This window comes from Lissotriton helveticus, chromosome 3_1 (genome assembly GCF_964261635.1).
Source record: "Lissotriton helveticus chromosome 3_1, aLisHel1.1, whole genome shotgun sequence".
NCBI lineage: Eukaryota > Metazoa > Chordata > Amphibia > Caudata > Salamandridae > Lissotriton > Lissotriton helveticus.
The window spans coordinates 810,133,296-810,149,702 of NC_136061.1; the positions used below are offsets into that span (position 1 = coordinate 810,133,296).

At 43.0% G+C, this 16,407-nt stretch overlaps 1 protein-coding gene across 2 annotated transcripts in view; it reads left to right on the forward strand.

Moving 5' to 3' along the window:
- Positions 1-3,091: 3,091 nt before the first annotated feature.
- Positions 3,092-16,407, forward strand: part of SAAL1 (serum amyloid A like 1) — a 268,183-nt gene continuing 254,867 nt past the window's right edge. The window contains exons 1-2 of one of the 2 annotated variants that reach the window (XM_078681081.1): positions 3,092-3,215; positions 6,898-7,026. In XM_078681081.1, the coding sequence (XP_078537207.1) occupies positions 7,023-7,026 (4 nt within the window). In that variant the 5' untranslated portion in view covers positions 3,092-3,215; positions 6,898-7,022. The remainder of the gene's footprint in view (positions 3,216-6,897; positions 7,027-16,407) is intronic. The other variant, XM_078681082.1, reaches the window with a different exon arrangement.

Consider the following 16,407-nt stretch of genomic DNA (forward strand, 5'->3'; position numbering starts at 1 on the left):
GCTGATCTGCTGTTCCCTTTCTCTAACTCCCTGTTCTCTTCTCCTGTGCTGATCTGCTGATCTCTTCAACACGCATCCTTCTTTAACTCCCTGTTGTCTTATAATATGCTGATCTGCTGCTCTCTTCCACATACATCCTTCTGTAACCACAAATACACATACATACAACCACGCACATACACACATACAACAACACACATACAACCACACACACACAACCACACACATCTATCGCCCTCACTCTATCTATCTTTCCCCCTCCCTCTAGCTATCTATCGCCCTCACTCTATCTATCTATCGCACAACAACAGCATCACTCAGGGGCACCACAGCATCACTCAGGGGCACCACAACATCACTATGCGCTACCACAGCATCACTTGTCGCCACCACAACATCACTCAGCGCCACCACAGTATCAATCTGTACAAACATTCAACAACAACTGGTTCAAATATTTTCGCTCAATGTTTCAAGCTTTATTACAAATGCCACAAAAAAATTTGATATTTCCCTTCTGTTCTTATATTTTAGTCACAATAAAATACACTGAACATAATCTTCACAAAAGTTAATTACAAAAGTTTAAGTTATTGCCATTATAAATTACAATAACTTTTATTTAAGTATTAATTTTTTTTTTAAACCATTGTTATTTGTAAAATCAATACTTCTAAGTCACATAAATACAAAACATGTTGCATTAAAAATGATATAGGTGTCACATTGTCAAAAAATGAAAGTATTAGCATTGTAAATGACAAAGCTATTAATTTCACAATTTTCAAAAATAACACATAGATAATACATTTGTCATGTACAAGACAAATGACTCAAACTTTCCTAATGCGAGACCTATTTTGCAAATGCTTGTTTTGGTATCGTATATAAAGAGCCCGCTTCATTCACAGAGCCGCTCACGGACTGGTTGATGCACACAGGCAGAAGGCACGACTGGAATTGCAGTCCTGCCAAGTGTCACGCATCAGGCGTGACACTAGTGCATTTCAGTGTGGTACTCCGCATTACTGCACTGAAATGCATTGTCACGCATAATGCAAAGTGTCTCTAGGCTGTGCTGAAGTGCTGCCTGGCTGTTAAAACTGTGTGGTAGCGCGCCGTGCCCCATTGCTCTGGCTCTCGCAGGCTTGCAGTTCTGAGGCTGCTAGCAGGGTGATGGTTCACACTCACTGCTACAAATCCCCGGGGAGCGTCCGGCGCAATCAGGTTGTGTGCTTTTGGCCGGTGGGCGCCGCAGGGGGACGTCACATCCTGCTGCCAGAGCGGGTCTGGGAAGTTGTGGAGAAAAGCGTAAGCGGCAGCTGGCTAGTGCTTTGCGGGTGGCGCCGCAAATGTATTTAGTTATGGCGCTTGAAGTGTAGCACTGTTTGCTGCAAGCAGCTTGCACCAGCCTCGCCCGTGCTGGCGCATGCTGTCGCAGTTTTGTTTACCCCAAATTCATTAATACCGGAACCCAGCCGAGGGAGTCGGAGGACAGGAGTTTGTAATCCGGTTGCAGCAGCTGTTAGGACTGTGCCCACTTGTATTCAAGACGGAGGTCTGGTCTCACAGGGCCCTGTTTTCACGGAGGTATGTAGGACAGGAATAACTTAATGTCTTTTGGGCCTGGTTGCAACAAACAATATTTTCAGTGGTGCGTGTGCTAACAGCGTCGCTGATATCAAACTCTTTCTGCTGCGCATTATGCTGTCTGATTCCTATATTTTGCTGAACGTCCTCGCGTATCTATGAGTCTTCATGCCTTGGTGGAGATTGAGCTTCTGAAGGGGCAGAGGTCATTCATGTTTTGGTGCGGATTGTATTAGAAAATTAATAATCCAATTACGTTTTAGCGCAGCCTGAGACTGCAAATTACAAACTGCGATCTGGGCTCAGCTGAACTGACTGTATTGTCCGTCATCAGGAAAGCCCTATAATTACTTTTTTTCTTTTTCTCTTTGCTCGCAGTACCCGTTTCTCACTGACTGGGTAAACAATTTTATGTTAGGGAATGCTTGCTTCGGAATGCCTACTTAAATTACATTGTTAAACAGTGGTCATTCAAACAGTCACTGGCCCACTGTTGGATTTCCTTTAACCATAACAAACTGAGTGACCATACCCACTGGACACAAAAAATACCGAAGTCAGTTATGGTTTTCCCCGATCAAATAAATGAAGCGCGTGTTTCTCTGATGTTTGAGTTTCCGTGTCTAAGTTTTCTTAATTCCAAAAATACAAGCTGTCCATTACTTTCAAAGCAGGCTGGAGACAAAGTCAGGGAGGCGAGTTTCTGTTCTTTCTGAGCTCGACATCACGAACTTCTGTGTCACTTGTCATAACACTTGTCATTCATGCATACTCAGTCTACAGGCGCTGCATTCTAAATTCATCTGATCTCTGCAGCACTATGGACACTAGGCCAGTGATTTTAGTCAGTTTATAGTTAACGAGACATGATTTTCTTAATTTACATTTCAAACTGAGACCGGTAGTTAACTTGTTTCATGCAGAACATAAACCACGCCTATTTTCAAAACTGTTTATGAGGATTGGCTGTCAGTTACTACTTACTAGGGTAGTGACCTCTTTTCTGGTACATTACAGCAGTTTTAAGATCTTCTTAGAGTTTCTCGTTGCTCAAATGGGTGTAATTTCTGATGTACATATATTTGTTTGTGTGTTTCCCTCATCTTCACTTATTGATTTTGTTCGCCAGAAAGTGTCACTCATATTTGTTGAATGTCACTCATAATTACACTGAATTTATGAAAATGTCACACATAAGCAATCTGAAACCTTGGCAGCTATGGAATTGTTATCCCAAACAAAATATGGATTGGTAAGAACGGCAGTCAGTGGCCGTCTCAGCTATAGGTGAAAACTTTCGGAAGGTGCTTCACGGCGGAGTTTGAAAAGAATGATTTATTTTAACACCAATTACGCGCCACTTGGAAAGCCAGGTTGAAAACGGTTTACTTTACGTCTGTTTCGCTAAATTCATATTACAACATTTTCTTGGTTGTATTCATGTCGTTCTCGTTATGTGGGCTCGGCTTACTTCGACGTTTTTTTACAGGCCGTATCCTTGTTTGAGACTTCTTTTAAAGGGACGTTGTGCTTATTTTACACATCGAACCGAACAACGTGAGACTGGGAGACTGACGAATCGTCACCCGGCGCTAACACAGGAAGAGTCCCAGTATTATCTTTGGGTAAAGCATCCTCTATCTGTAGCCTTTCACTGCAGAGCCTACCATACTCGACCTGACAGGCTCCTCTGCCTGTAGAGTCTGAGCGATCTCTCTGCCTGGCACCAAAACACACTCTCCTTGAGTGAGCCCCTGCTTTTCCAAATGAGCCTCTCTGACACTTGATTAAGGGATCATCTGTCTGATTTTGAAAACCTATCCACGTGAGCCTGTGTCTGAAATCGGTAGCTCTTTTGCCGGTTTATGAACTCCTGCTGCGAGAAACTCTCAAAGCATATATATCCTCGCAGCCTCGTGAGTGAGAATGTAGTCCCATATTTAAGAGAGTAATGCGATTGAAGTAAATGATGGGTAACCATTATAGGAGGGAGATGCAGGTTTCTGATCGAGGCGGATCCTATTTAAGTCTACCGAGACATATGTTGTTATAGGACGGTGAATATCATTGAAAATGAAGGGAAGTGACAGGTATACCTATAAAGAGACCCCTAAACTTCCGTACTGTGCCCTATTGTAGTAAGTAGGTCCACACCATTATAATATCGGGAAATAAGCAGGGATAATATCCAGTGCAAGATTACATATGTAGCAAACGTAAACCCTGGAGGTTGGGCACCAGCTTCAGTGCTACGGGCGGTTGCAAAACGAGAATATCCCAAATTTCTTAAGCGTTTCACATCCTACATCCAAGAGAAGACAGCTGCTGATAGTATTCTCTTCTAGCATCAAGAGATTGAAAAGAAAGCTGTATGAACATTCCATGTTGGAGGAAGAGACCTAAATGAGAGTTCCAAGCTGGAACATAGGGTCCATAGCTTTCTGAAAGGCCCATGACCCAGAAGTGCCCTGAAGTGAAATAAATCCCAAGCAGCTGAACATCTAACACTATCTTCTGCTCCCTGTGCTCAGTCAGTGTACAGCTGGAAATAGATGTACGGACAAATGTTCATGGCTGTACTTTTGTTTTGCTTCCTTTACTTGAAGAGCAAGAAACTGTGGGTTGATGCTTTAATTTTATAAGATTTGCAAATTGCTCTTTTTACTGTGGCCCTGCGCAAAAGCTACAAAATGTTTCTATTTTTGTGCATGTATAAGGAGCACAAAAACTATGTGCACAAAATGTTCACTAGCTTTTTTTTTCCCAGGTCTGCGGTAAACTAGGAGAGGATTTGACATATTTTGTTTGCTTTGTATAATCATTGATTTCATTGCTTTACTGATACTTATTCCTAAAATGGATCACTTTATGTAATGTCTCTTAAGTAATAACTGAGGGCTGTTGATGACTGCCTTTTTCTTGTCATACTCCTATGAAGGCCTACTTGTTCTGAAGGAGCAAAATGTGTAAAAAGCTTTATTTTTTTCCAGAAATCTTTATATTTCTATTGTATTTTTAGTTGTGAAATATGTGCTACAAAATGTGTGCTATTAAATATGATCCAGGAATTTCAAAATGTATTTCAGTTCAATCTGGCATAATGGCTGCCTGGAAACTGAAACACTGCAAACATGGATTACTGTCCAATAATTTGTTAGGGTAGATTGACGCTTTATAGTAATCATAAATGTGAGCAAAGGTGCACTGTAGTATTTATTGATGCAGGTTTGATAGGTGGATGGACTCGTCTTAAAATGTAGGAAAGTGCGGGATTTGCCTAGAAATGGTCTGTCAGTTTGTACGTCTTGATAAGAACTTTTAAAGTTCTTAAGTGTTGCAGAGGATTCTAAAGAACTTTCCTCCGAGTAGCTAAGGCAGATAAGCTTTCAGCACTCAGCTGCATTTTTTTGTAAAAAGCAAAAGTGAAACCGTACAGTTAGAGACGAATAAATCGGATGTCCATGCCCGTATAGGATTTGTATTTAATGTCCTTTTGGAAGAGTCAATTTTTTAAAGTACGCTACTCTCTCCAGATGACTCGGCCAGATCGTCGCCATAAAATGTAGTAAGTAGGTCCACACCATTATAATATTTATAGGTGCATTTATTAGTAAGAGCAGAGTAGATATCGCAGCTGTCCCTCTGGCCAGTCAACAGCAACTGCCAGCAGATAGAACGAACAGAACATACATAGAAAGGTAGAATGCAGGGTGTTGTGCGCTCTACATTCCTAAGCAGACATTGAAGATTACTACACCTATATTTATCCCCATATCTGTACAAGGAAAATAGTATTTTTCAAATCTTTTTGCAAGTACCTTTAAGGTAATTCTGATCAGTGATGATTCCAAGTTGTATATCACAAGTTTTAGTTCAGGTTTCATAGTATGTCTGTTCCTTTTTTGCTAGGCGTGTTCTCCTTTCCCAGAGGGTTTTATATACTATATTTTTCTCCATGCAACATATGTGTGTTATTTATTGCAAGCTGAGTTTCCTCCTGAGGCTGACGTAGATTCCCATGGGGCAGGGGGGTAATGGTTTCACTACTTTAGTGAGAAATACCTTCTAATGGCCATAAAAGAGCAGAGATGAAACAACTGAAGAGGCTAATGGGCACAGCCACAATATTGTAGTCAGAAATAATCCCCGGATTCCCACAGTTCAGTAGAGAAATCTCGTAATAAGTTACATATAACCATATGCAAGTTTTATAAGGGTATAGTAGTGGAATTCATCAAGCATGGTCTAATCAACTTAAAAATATCAGGCTGCTACAAGAATGCTGGGGTACGTTTGTCCATTGTCCATTGTCCAGGGTTGGCACAGATATATTCCTACTACACACCCAGGTCAAACAGAAAGGCGCAGCATCCCATCCGCGCTTCTGGATGGGATGCTGCCGCTTTCTGCTTAACCTGGCAGGTCCCACTGTCGGTACAGATAATCAGCATTCTTCCTTCTCTAGTTTACACTTATCCAGGGAGAATCAATAAGGAATTTTTAATGAAACTTCGGTGATAACGCTATTCATCCCCCTCTTCGTCTGTGTGTTTTACACGTGCCCACAAGGAAAAAATAAGAAATCCCTAACCCTGATGATGTCCCATGTTGGGACGAAACACGTTGGCCAGGCTGCAGTTTGATGTGAAGGGAAGAATTAAGAAACTTTTTTTTGGATAGCATATCATGGCTCCTGCGTTATATTGGATCTATAAGAAGAATTCATATGTTTGAATAATCTGGATTAATATGTGATTACGTGAATTTTCAGTAAAAACATTGAACTTCCTCAACACTTCCTTTTGTATATTGTTTTTAACTTTGGTTTATGGTTTCGGAGCAGTAGGACCATTAGAAGGTTCAGTGTTATTGCATTTATATTAACAAAACAAAACTTGCCTGTGCAGTCAGTTAGAGCCAATACTACTCTTTCTTTGGAATTACGGGTTTATGTAATGTTCATAAACTGCAGACATATGATTTTAGCACGTGACTTCCTCATGAAGGGTTTAGGATTATAATCATGTTGATGGTGAGATTTTTAAGGTCAGAGGCCCACATGCTGAATTTACTGAATTTGTATGGATACACAGTGGCCAACTGAAATTAGATATTCTTGCTATATTTTGGAAAGTTGATTAACGCTGGATATATTTTAAAGTCAGGTGGCTAGGCTGTTTTGAAAAGGTTAATTAGGGTATATTATATTCTGTACATATTTAATATTTGTCCATTTTCTTAATTGATTTCTCGATCCTTCCCATTGTAAGAGTCATGCTAATGTTTGGCCTTTTTTTTTTTTTACAGGCCTTGTTTTTATTTGTGCTTTTAAAGCAACATTCTGCTTATTTTCCACGTGCAAAAGGACAACGTACGTGTGGAATAGTGCTCGTCTCCGTGCCAGCACATGAAAAGTCAGAGGAGCAGCATCCATGGGTAAAACATCCTCTATCTTTAGTCTTTTTGAGTCTTTCATGCCAGAGTCTACCTTACTGTGACAGCCTCTTTTACATAGTAGATTGAGACCGATCCTCTTCCTCCCACCATAAGCTCCTCTTCCAGCATGAGTCTCTGCTTGCCCAGACGAGCCGCTTTGCCACCTGAGTTTGTAAGCATTTGTCGGATTTTGATCATCTAGGTTTGTCAGCCTCTATCCGAGACCTGTAGTCTGTCTGTTTGCCTAAGAGTCCCTTGCCCGTGAGGTCCTCTGCATGCCTATTCAAACCTGTCAACTTGTGAACCTTTTTGGCTTGTGAATTAGGGTGAAGTTCAATATTTAAGAGCGTGATCCCGTGTAAGTGAAAGCTGGCTAAACAATTTTAGGAGTGTGATTTAGTTTTACAAAGCAAGTTACCCTTTTGAAGTATGTGGAGGCATTTTGCTTTTAAGGGGGTTGAATATCATTGAAATCTGTGTGACAGACGCCCTTTGAATGAGGGTGAGGTGATGGGTATGCCTCTGAGCCACTGATTTTCACCAATGTTCGTCATTTTTATATCAAAGCCTAACGGACATCACAGCTGTCTAGTTGCAAAGACATATTGAGGCATGCTGAAAGCTTACCCAGGAAAGCATTCTAGTCATTGCTTACCATTGGCTTTGTCACTCGCATTTGTTTGCTTTCTATTTGCTGGCTTTTTTTATTTTAGCCTGCCCAGCTTGTGGTTGGCCTTCCTGTGGAGCCTAGCCTCTATATCATCTCTCTGATTGGCTCCTTATATTCTTCTTTCGAATCATTGCTTTTCGGGAACCCTTATTTTGGTGTTTGGCAAGTACTCCATGAAAGTGCATGTGTTTCCAGTAGTCCCCCTTTTATGCTGGTCTTCTAACCTCCCACTGTCGTCCTCAAGAGTGCTGGTGGGACTCTGACGGGCGAAGAGGTTGCATTTCAAGAAAAAAATATACACCTGAATTCTAACAATACCTTAGGGAGCACGCCCTTTATCTGCCCAACAGTGGAGGGTGAGATGATGTTCAGCGTGGACAATGCATTGTTTTTTAAAAAATATTTTCATTTATTGGTATTTGCAAAGACATACAATGTCAAACCATAAAGAACATTCAGATCAGCACATAACAGTACCCTTCGCTCAGGCGTAGCTACACAGTACAATCCAGAAACATCAGTAATGATGACACCGTTGATACAACCAGTTATATATTTACATTTGTGTTCAAATAGTCAATGAGATACAACCAATAGTCTTTTGGTCTCGCTCCTGTAGGTAGTTCTTCTTCATTTGTTCGTAGGGTATCCCTACAATACACCAGATCCTGTATCCAATGTTTAGGTCTCGGCACCGGACAATGCATCTTGTCTGTGAGGAAGTAAATGAGTTGTTTGTTGTCAGCTTAGGAGAGGACGTTGATGTCATGAGAGTGGATGATACTTACTATAGGGCTCATGTATGTGTTAAAGAGCGTCAGGCTTTTATTATTTTTCATGTAATTATTTTTGGTAGTGGATCACAAGAATCTAGCATTAAGTCCCTCCTTTGCTCCCACACCCTTCCCAGTCCTTCGTTGACCCCAATTCCTTTGCTGTCATATATTTTATTTTAATTGTATTTTTACTATTTTTAGGAGGGCCTAGAAACTGCCATATCATGTCGGGCCACTCCTCAATGCTAGAAGCTCTTTTGCACAACAAAAATACAAATATTTGCCTACCACCTTGGTTTGGTAATTAAAAACATAAATGGTGCCTGCACCATTCCCAACCATGCACACGTATGGTGACACATGCAAGCACATATGTTATCACACATGGGCACACAGAGGGACTGATGTGGCAGTCAGCAGCAGCTGCATCAGTGTGCCTTTTTTTTCCTTTTGCCAGTGCTACATAGCTTTGCTGTTAAGCATTTTTCTTTTTGCCAATGCTGCACAGCATTGGTTAAAGTTTTAACAAAGCCAGCAGGTCAGTAAGGCGAGACCTGTTTGTTTTGCAAATGCTTGTTTTGCATAGCATCCAATTTACTAGTCATGCACTGTGAAAATAGGGTATTCATAAGGCTTCACAGAGCCCATTCCTAATTAATGTTCATGATGCTTAATGCCTTGTGCAGATGCTTACAGATTTAGGGCTGGAGAACCGAGAGGTACAGCTGACCTCCATTCTGCATTTGTGGAATGCTGTCATCGCATCTTTGTACCCACTGTCCCTTAAAAGGGAGAGGATTTTCAATGAAAAAGAATGAGGCACTATGTGAATGGACATTGAGAAGAGCATGCAGTGTTCCTATGGACCACTATCTTCTCCAGCGGCCACAACTGACATTCTTATAGTGGGAGATATCATTAAATCAAATCTTCTATCACTCAATGACAGCTTCCACTGCACAGTTGGATATCTCCCCATTTCAGGTGTAAGTATTTATTTGAACACTGGTTTCCGACTGCAGAAGCTGTTGCAATCTATAGAGACCTGTCTTGGTGAGTCTCAAGGAATGTGGAAATTCCTTTCTGACTCCCGTTTCCCTTACGTTTTGCAGCTATTCATAAATTAGAAAAAAAAGAGTAGGGGGAATCCTTCAGCCCTGTCGCAATGCATTGCGGATAGCTATCGGCTTGACCACTTCCCAATTTGAACCCCAAAGCACCTACGCATAGTTGTTTTGAATACAAACGAATGATCATGTCCAGCACAGCTGGAGGATAACCCATCTCCCCCAGGACTTTCCATAGCATTTCTCTCAGCACCATGTCCAAGGCCGCTTTAAATCAACAAATGCCACATTAAGACTTCCTTTCTTAGTGTCAGTTTCTTTCCACTTCATCTTGAGGAACCTAAAGACTGGATCCACTAAACTAATCTTAGGTCAAAACCCCGCTTGAAAATGGCTAAAACCGATCTGTCCTCAGTCTAGATAGTCAATTTATCTATAACCTGTTTTCAAAACATTTTCTGGATATTATCATAAAGGTTAATTGAACGATAATTAGCAGAACTACAACAACCTTTTTTAAAAACTGGAATTATTTCAGCTCTTTCTATGCTAAAAAAACGGTTCTCTGAGTTCCGTATATCAATGCCCTTTTGCATGCCAACCTAAGAACAACTAGGGTCGGCTCTTAATCAGCAAGGCTGAGCCACAAATCTATAACAACAGAAAGAATTGCCTATGCTGATTTTGGTTAACCCAAAGATTTACCGCAAAAGCAGAGAAAATTATCAAAGCTGGGATATGCTTATAAGTAGCCTTTTATTCGAATATCTTAGTCAAAACACAAGGGTATATTTGTATCAATCATATACAATTTGAACAAAAGCAACACACACTAAAGAAATTATGGACAAAAAGAGTTAAAATTCAACATCCATTCTAAACCCAGTCATATCACAATCATACCTTGTCAGTCATACACAAAACACATATGAAAACAAATACACCCACGGCTAGATAGAAATAAATAGTCGTGTGGTGTATTAGGTCTGCTACAGTTTGTACAATTCTATATATACAATTATATTTACAAGTGTAACTCAAGAAACCAAATCAACAGAGTTAAATGTCAAATCAACAACATTATATACATCGTTTTTTTGTAAGCCAGTGATGTGTCACTCTATTCACACTACAGGGCAACACAAATGTGAAAGAAGCAGACACTGAACATAAAACGGCCTACGCGTTTCAAATCCCCAGGGTTTGACAGGGATTTTCGTCAGGGCCAAAAGTTTCTAAGGAAAGAAAGAGAAAAAGAATTTTCTATCGTGTGACTTTAGCAACTAAAATTAATAAAAAGAATTGTACAAACTGTAGCAGACCTAATACACCACACGACTATTTATTTCTATCTAGCCGTGGGTGTATTTGTTTTCATATGTGTTTTGTGTATGACTGACAAGGTATGATTGTGATATGACTGGGTTTAGAATGGATGTTGAATTTTAACTCTTTTTGTCCATAATTTCTTTAGTGTGTGTTGCTTTTGTTCAAATTGTATATGATTGATACAAATATACCCTTGTGTTTTGACTAAGATATTCGAATAAAAGGCTACTTATAAGCATATCCCAGCTTTGATAATTTTCTCTGCTTTTGCGGTAAATCTTTGGGTTAACCAAAATCAGCATAGGCAATTCTTTCTGTTGTTATACTTTTGCATGCCAAAGCTTCCAAAGTACAGGCTCTGAGCCATACCGATTTGCCGGGAGTCTATCTAGGTCAGGGGCCTTATCTTTTATCTGTGCACAGATTGCAGCATGAGTATTCTTCAAAGAAAAATTAAATGTATGGGGATTACACCTTTTAGTGTTTCCTGGGGGAACATCCTTTACGACGCAACTATTACCCCGCACTACCATTACAACGCGGGGATTACAACGAAAGTCGTTACAACGACTTTCGCTGGAGGGCGCTGTTGGATAGGGAATAGTTTAATTTTCTATCCAACACCTTCCCTACTATCCACGGGGTCTGGAGTTGGAATAGAAAATTAAACTATTCCCCTATCCAGCGCCCCCCAACGCAAGTCGTTGTAACGACTTGCGTTGTAATCCCCGCGTTGTAATGGCATGCGGGGTAAAAGCATGCGTTGTACTGACATACAACCGTTTCCTGCAGTGTGGGTACGGGACATGTCTCCACTTTGGGGCATTTTAATCCTCCATGGCCATCCCTTCCTTTGCAGCTTTGTTAAGTTCTGAAAAATAGGATACCCACTTGTGTGGTGGAATACAAGTCTTAGGCTTCATACTATTATCTCACCCTGTATGGGCCACTATATGCCAGATTAGTTTTTAATATGGCTGCTTCCGGTAAATCCTCCCATTGGTCTGTTTTCCATTACCCCGAATAATTACTTCTTATTTTGGGATTCTCTGGGTTCCACTTGGAATTTCCATTATTTCTGTTACTGCCCCACCCCGAGTGGTAATGAGACCCCACCATCTGGAAAACTTGGCATCAGCACCTTAATATGTTTCAGCATCTTAGTCTTTAGCTTGGCTTTGGTTATCGGTGTGCTCATGTGAAAGTATTCCTTTGTATATTACAAAGAGCATATCTGTCAGATCTGTAAGTGACAGACAGCTATGGGCCTTTCCATACCTGGGGACAAGTGGTAGACCTGTTCAGTTATGAATGGGGTCTCTGAGTTCTCATTTTGTATATTACCCCTCCTCTTCCTCTGGAAGAACTCTTCAAATGTCAATGTCTCTACCTTCTTCCTTGTTTGTTAGGTATTTAAGAGCAAACACAGGCAAAAACGTATCAACCTCAATGAAGCAGTTGCTTTATTTTTGCCTGAAAACCAAAACACAGATTGTGTTCTTAAGGGTGCTTAGTCGGCACAGAATTGAAGTCCTGCATCATCTGCAGTCCGGTAGGTCCCATTCTGAAGTGGCTGCAGATAAATGTGTGGTAAGAGACTTCTCACATTCTGTGCACATATTGTAGCCACTTGTGCTTGGGTTCTGATAGTTGGTGAATAGATAGCTGCAGCATAATATTGCACTGGATGATAGTAAGACATACTTAAATGTTTCACTGTCATACTGAGAACACGGGTTTATCGCTGGAGTATATAATGTTTACCCTATCCTGCCACAATGGGACAAATGTTGTATGCCACAGTAGGAGCTTTGCGTTGTTTCTTGTCCCATATTCAGGGCGGAACCTTTTTCTTCTTCCTCTTCTCTGAGGGGGATCACCCTCTTTTGCTGCTTTGCCAGTGGCCTCTGCATTATACAATACTCCATAGTATCTTGCTGAAGACCATGCACTGCCTCCTGTAAATCCACTCTAGTTATACTCTCCTGTGTTCATCGACTTCTACACTGGCCTCATCTTTTGTGAGATCACTGAATGCTAAGGCCGAACCCATGCTCACAGGCCAAGCCTTTCCTTCTCTGGCCACCACCAGTAGTCCTTGAGTCTTCTGGCTGCTTTTTTCGCCAACAACTGCTTTCCTGGTATGGCCTTACCTTGATTTAGTCTCACACTGCTGCAGCAGAAATAGCCTCTTGTGGAAACTGTCTTCTACTTTTATCTTCAGAACATTTATTTGTGTATTACTATGAAACCATACACTAACGATTCCATTTACAAACCTGTGTTAGTGCGGTCTAATACTAGTTTATTTACTGTCTCCAAGCCAGGAGGGAGAATCCGCTCTTGATTTTTAACTGTTGACTGCCAGAGGGAGTGAGCAGGCGGCAGTTCACCCGATGAATGCCACAACCAAATCATCTTTTATTTGTGAAATTGTTTCAGAAATTATTGCCAGTAATCCATTTCAAATGTACAACCTAATTTCTGAAACACAGGGCTTTCACATTGTCTTATATAATGTTAAACCTATTGCTAATCATCTCTTCCCATTGCTAGGACATCACATGATGCTTTTATATTTTAGCTGTCTACCTGATGGTGATTATTTGTAAATTAATCAATCATTTGTAGAGCGCACTACTCAACCGTGAGGGTCACAAGGCCCTTGTGGGAGGGAGGGGGGGGCTGCTCGAACAGCCAAGGTCTTGAGGTGTCTCCTGAAGGTCCTCAGGTCCTGGGCCAGACGCAGCTGGGTAGGGAGGGGGTTCCACGTATTGGCAGCGAGGTAGGAGAAGGATCTGCTGCCGGTGGTAGTTCTGTGTATGCGTGGGACAGTGGCGAGGTCGGCTGAGCGAAGCTGGCGATTTGGGGTGTAGAAGGTGAGACGCTTGTTGAGGTATGCTGGTCCGGTGTTGTGGAGTGCTTCATGTGCGTGTGTCAGGAGCTAGAAGGTGATCCTCTTGTTGACGGGGAGCCAGTGGAGGTCCTACAGGTGGGTTGTGATATGGGATTGGCGGGGAATGCCGAGGACGAGGTGTGCGGAGGCGTTCGGTTTGCGTTGCAGTCTTTTCTGGAGTTTGGTCGTGGTTCCAGCGTAGAGGGCGTTGCCGTAGTCCAGTCTGCTGCTGACGAGGTCGTGGGTGACCGTCTTTCTTGTTCCGGTGGGGAACTATCTGTAGATCTTGCGAAGCATGCGGAGAGGGTTGAAGCAGGAGGAGGAGACGGCGTTGACTTGTTGGATCATTGAGAGAGATGAGTCCAGGATGAATCCCAGGTTGCGTGCTTGGACCGTGGGCGTCAGTGCGGCTCCTGGTGCGGCCGGCCACCAGGAGTCGTCCCAGGTGGATGGGGAGGAGCCGAGGATGAGGACCTCCGTCTGGTCCGAGTTCAGTTTCAGGTGACTGTTCTCCATCCAGTCGGCGATGGCCTTCAGTCGTTCGTAGAGGTTCGTTTTGGCAGTGGCGGGGTCCTTTTGAAGAGAGGATCAACTGGGTGTTGTCAGCGTAGGAGACGATGTTGAGGTTGTGCCATGTAGACGTTGAAAAGGGTAGGGCTGAGGGATGATCCTTTGGGCATGCCACAGAGGATCTTGATGGCTTCCGAACGGAATGGGGGAGCTGGACCCTCTGGGTTCTGTCGGTGAGGAAGGAGGTGATCCAGCCCAGGGCCTTGTCGCTGATTTCTGCATCGTGGAGGTGTCTGCAGAGGGTGCGGTATGACATTGTTGTGCATTCTGTCTATCAATTGTTGTTTTTGCATTTGTCACCCCGAGTGGGATGGGTATGCTCAGACGTGAGTCCCATGCTCTCCACACCACTGGAGTCAAGCTATCCAGGCTGATGACGGCTGATAGCCAGAAACCGGTCCTTGGATGCTTGATTCCGGTCCAGGAAAGACATGGCTTGGCAGTTCGGGCTGGACTGTTCCCATGAGGCAAAGGGTCAAGGCTGATTTGCATATGGCCATGTCTGACCTGGGGTGGTGTGGAGTGCACAAAAACGATGGATTTAGGCCCAGATCTCTGTACTGGGGTGAATGTATGACATTGTTCTGCATTCTGTCCATCAATGGTTGTTTTTGCATTTGTCACCCCGAGTGGGATGGGTATGCTCAGACGTGAGTCCCATGCTCTCCACACCACTGGAGTCAAGCTATCCAGGCTGATGACGGCTGATAGCCAGAAACCGGTCCTTGGATGCTTGATTCCGGTCCTGGAAAGACATGGCTTGGCAGTTCGGGCTGGACTGTTCCCATGAGGCACAGGGTCAAGGCTGATTTGCATATGGCCATGTCTGACCTGGGGTGATGTGGAGTGCAAAAAAACGATGGATTTAGGCCCAGATCTCTGTACTGGGGTGAATGTATGACATTATTCTGCATTCTGTCCATCAATTGTTTTTGCAGAGGGTGCGGTGGCAGACAGTGTCAAAGGCGGCCGAGAGGTCCAGGACGATGAGGGCCGCGTTTTCGCCGTTGCCCAGCATGGTCCTGATGTCATCAGTGGCAGTGATGAGGGCAGTTTCGGTGCTATTCTTGCTGTGGAATACTGATTGGGACGGGTCCAGGACGTTGTTTTCCTCGAGGAAGTGGGACAGTTGCTTGTTGATGATCTTTTTGATGACTTTCGCCGGGAACGGGAGCAGGGAGATGGGCCGGAGGTTCTTAAGATCCTTTGGGTTCGCTTTGGGTTTCTTGAGTATTGCGTTGACCTCGGCGTGTTTCCAGCTTTCCGGGAATGTGGCGGTCTCGAAGGAGCTGTTGATGATCTTCCGGGGTTGGGGGGCGATGATGCGGTTAGTTTTGTTGTAGATGTGGTGCGGGCAAGGGTCGGATGGTGAACCGGAGTGGATGGTGTTCATAGCCTTGATGGTATCGTCGTCATTGACATGGGTCCAGGAGAGCAGGTGGTTGGTGAGGCTGGGGGGTGGTGAATCAGAGGTGTTAGCGGCTGTTGGTGGGGTTTGGGTGTAGAAGCTGTTGTGGATGTCTGCGATGTTGCAGTGAAAGAAGGAGGCTAGTGAGTCACAGAGGTCTTGCAAAGGTGGGATATCGTTGGCGCTGGAGCTGTGGTTGGAGAGTTCCTTCACGACGTTGAAGAGCTCTCTCCTGTTGTGTGCGTTGTTGTTGATACGGTCCTAGAAGGTGGTCCTTTTGGTGGCTCGAATGAGTTGGTGGTGCTTGCGGCTGGCGTCCTTGAGGGCAGCGTGGTTGTCCTGTATCTGCTCATGGCGCCACTTCTATTCGAGTTTTCGGCAATTCCCTTTAGACTCCTTGAGGTCGGTGGGGAACCAACTGGTCTTTCTGTCTACGTCGGTTTGAGGGTTTTTTGATCGGGGCATGGGTGTTGGCGCAGTCATCCCTAGTATGTTAGCACTGTATGCCAAATGTAAATAACCAATACAACAAGAATCTATTTATTTTTTAGTTATTTTAGTGTGCCTGTATTTTGTTGTTATGATTTGTTACTTTACGTTTGCTATGATTTTACTTTGCAATTAAGTAAATTGTAACATTGGTAATACCTTTGATTATGGATTAT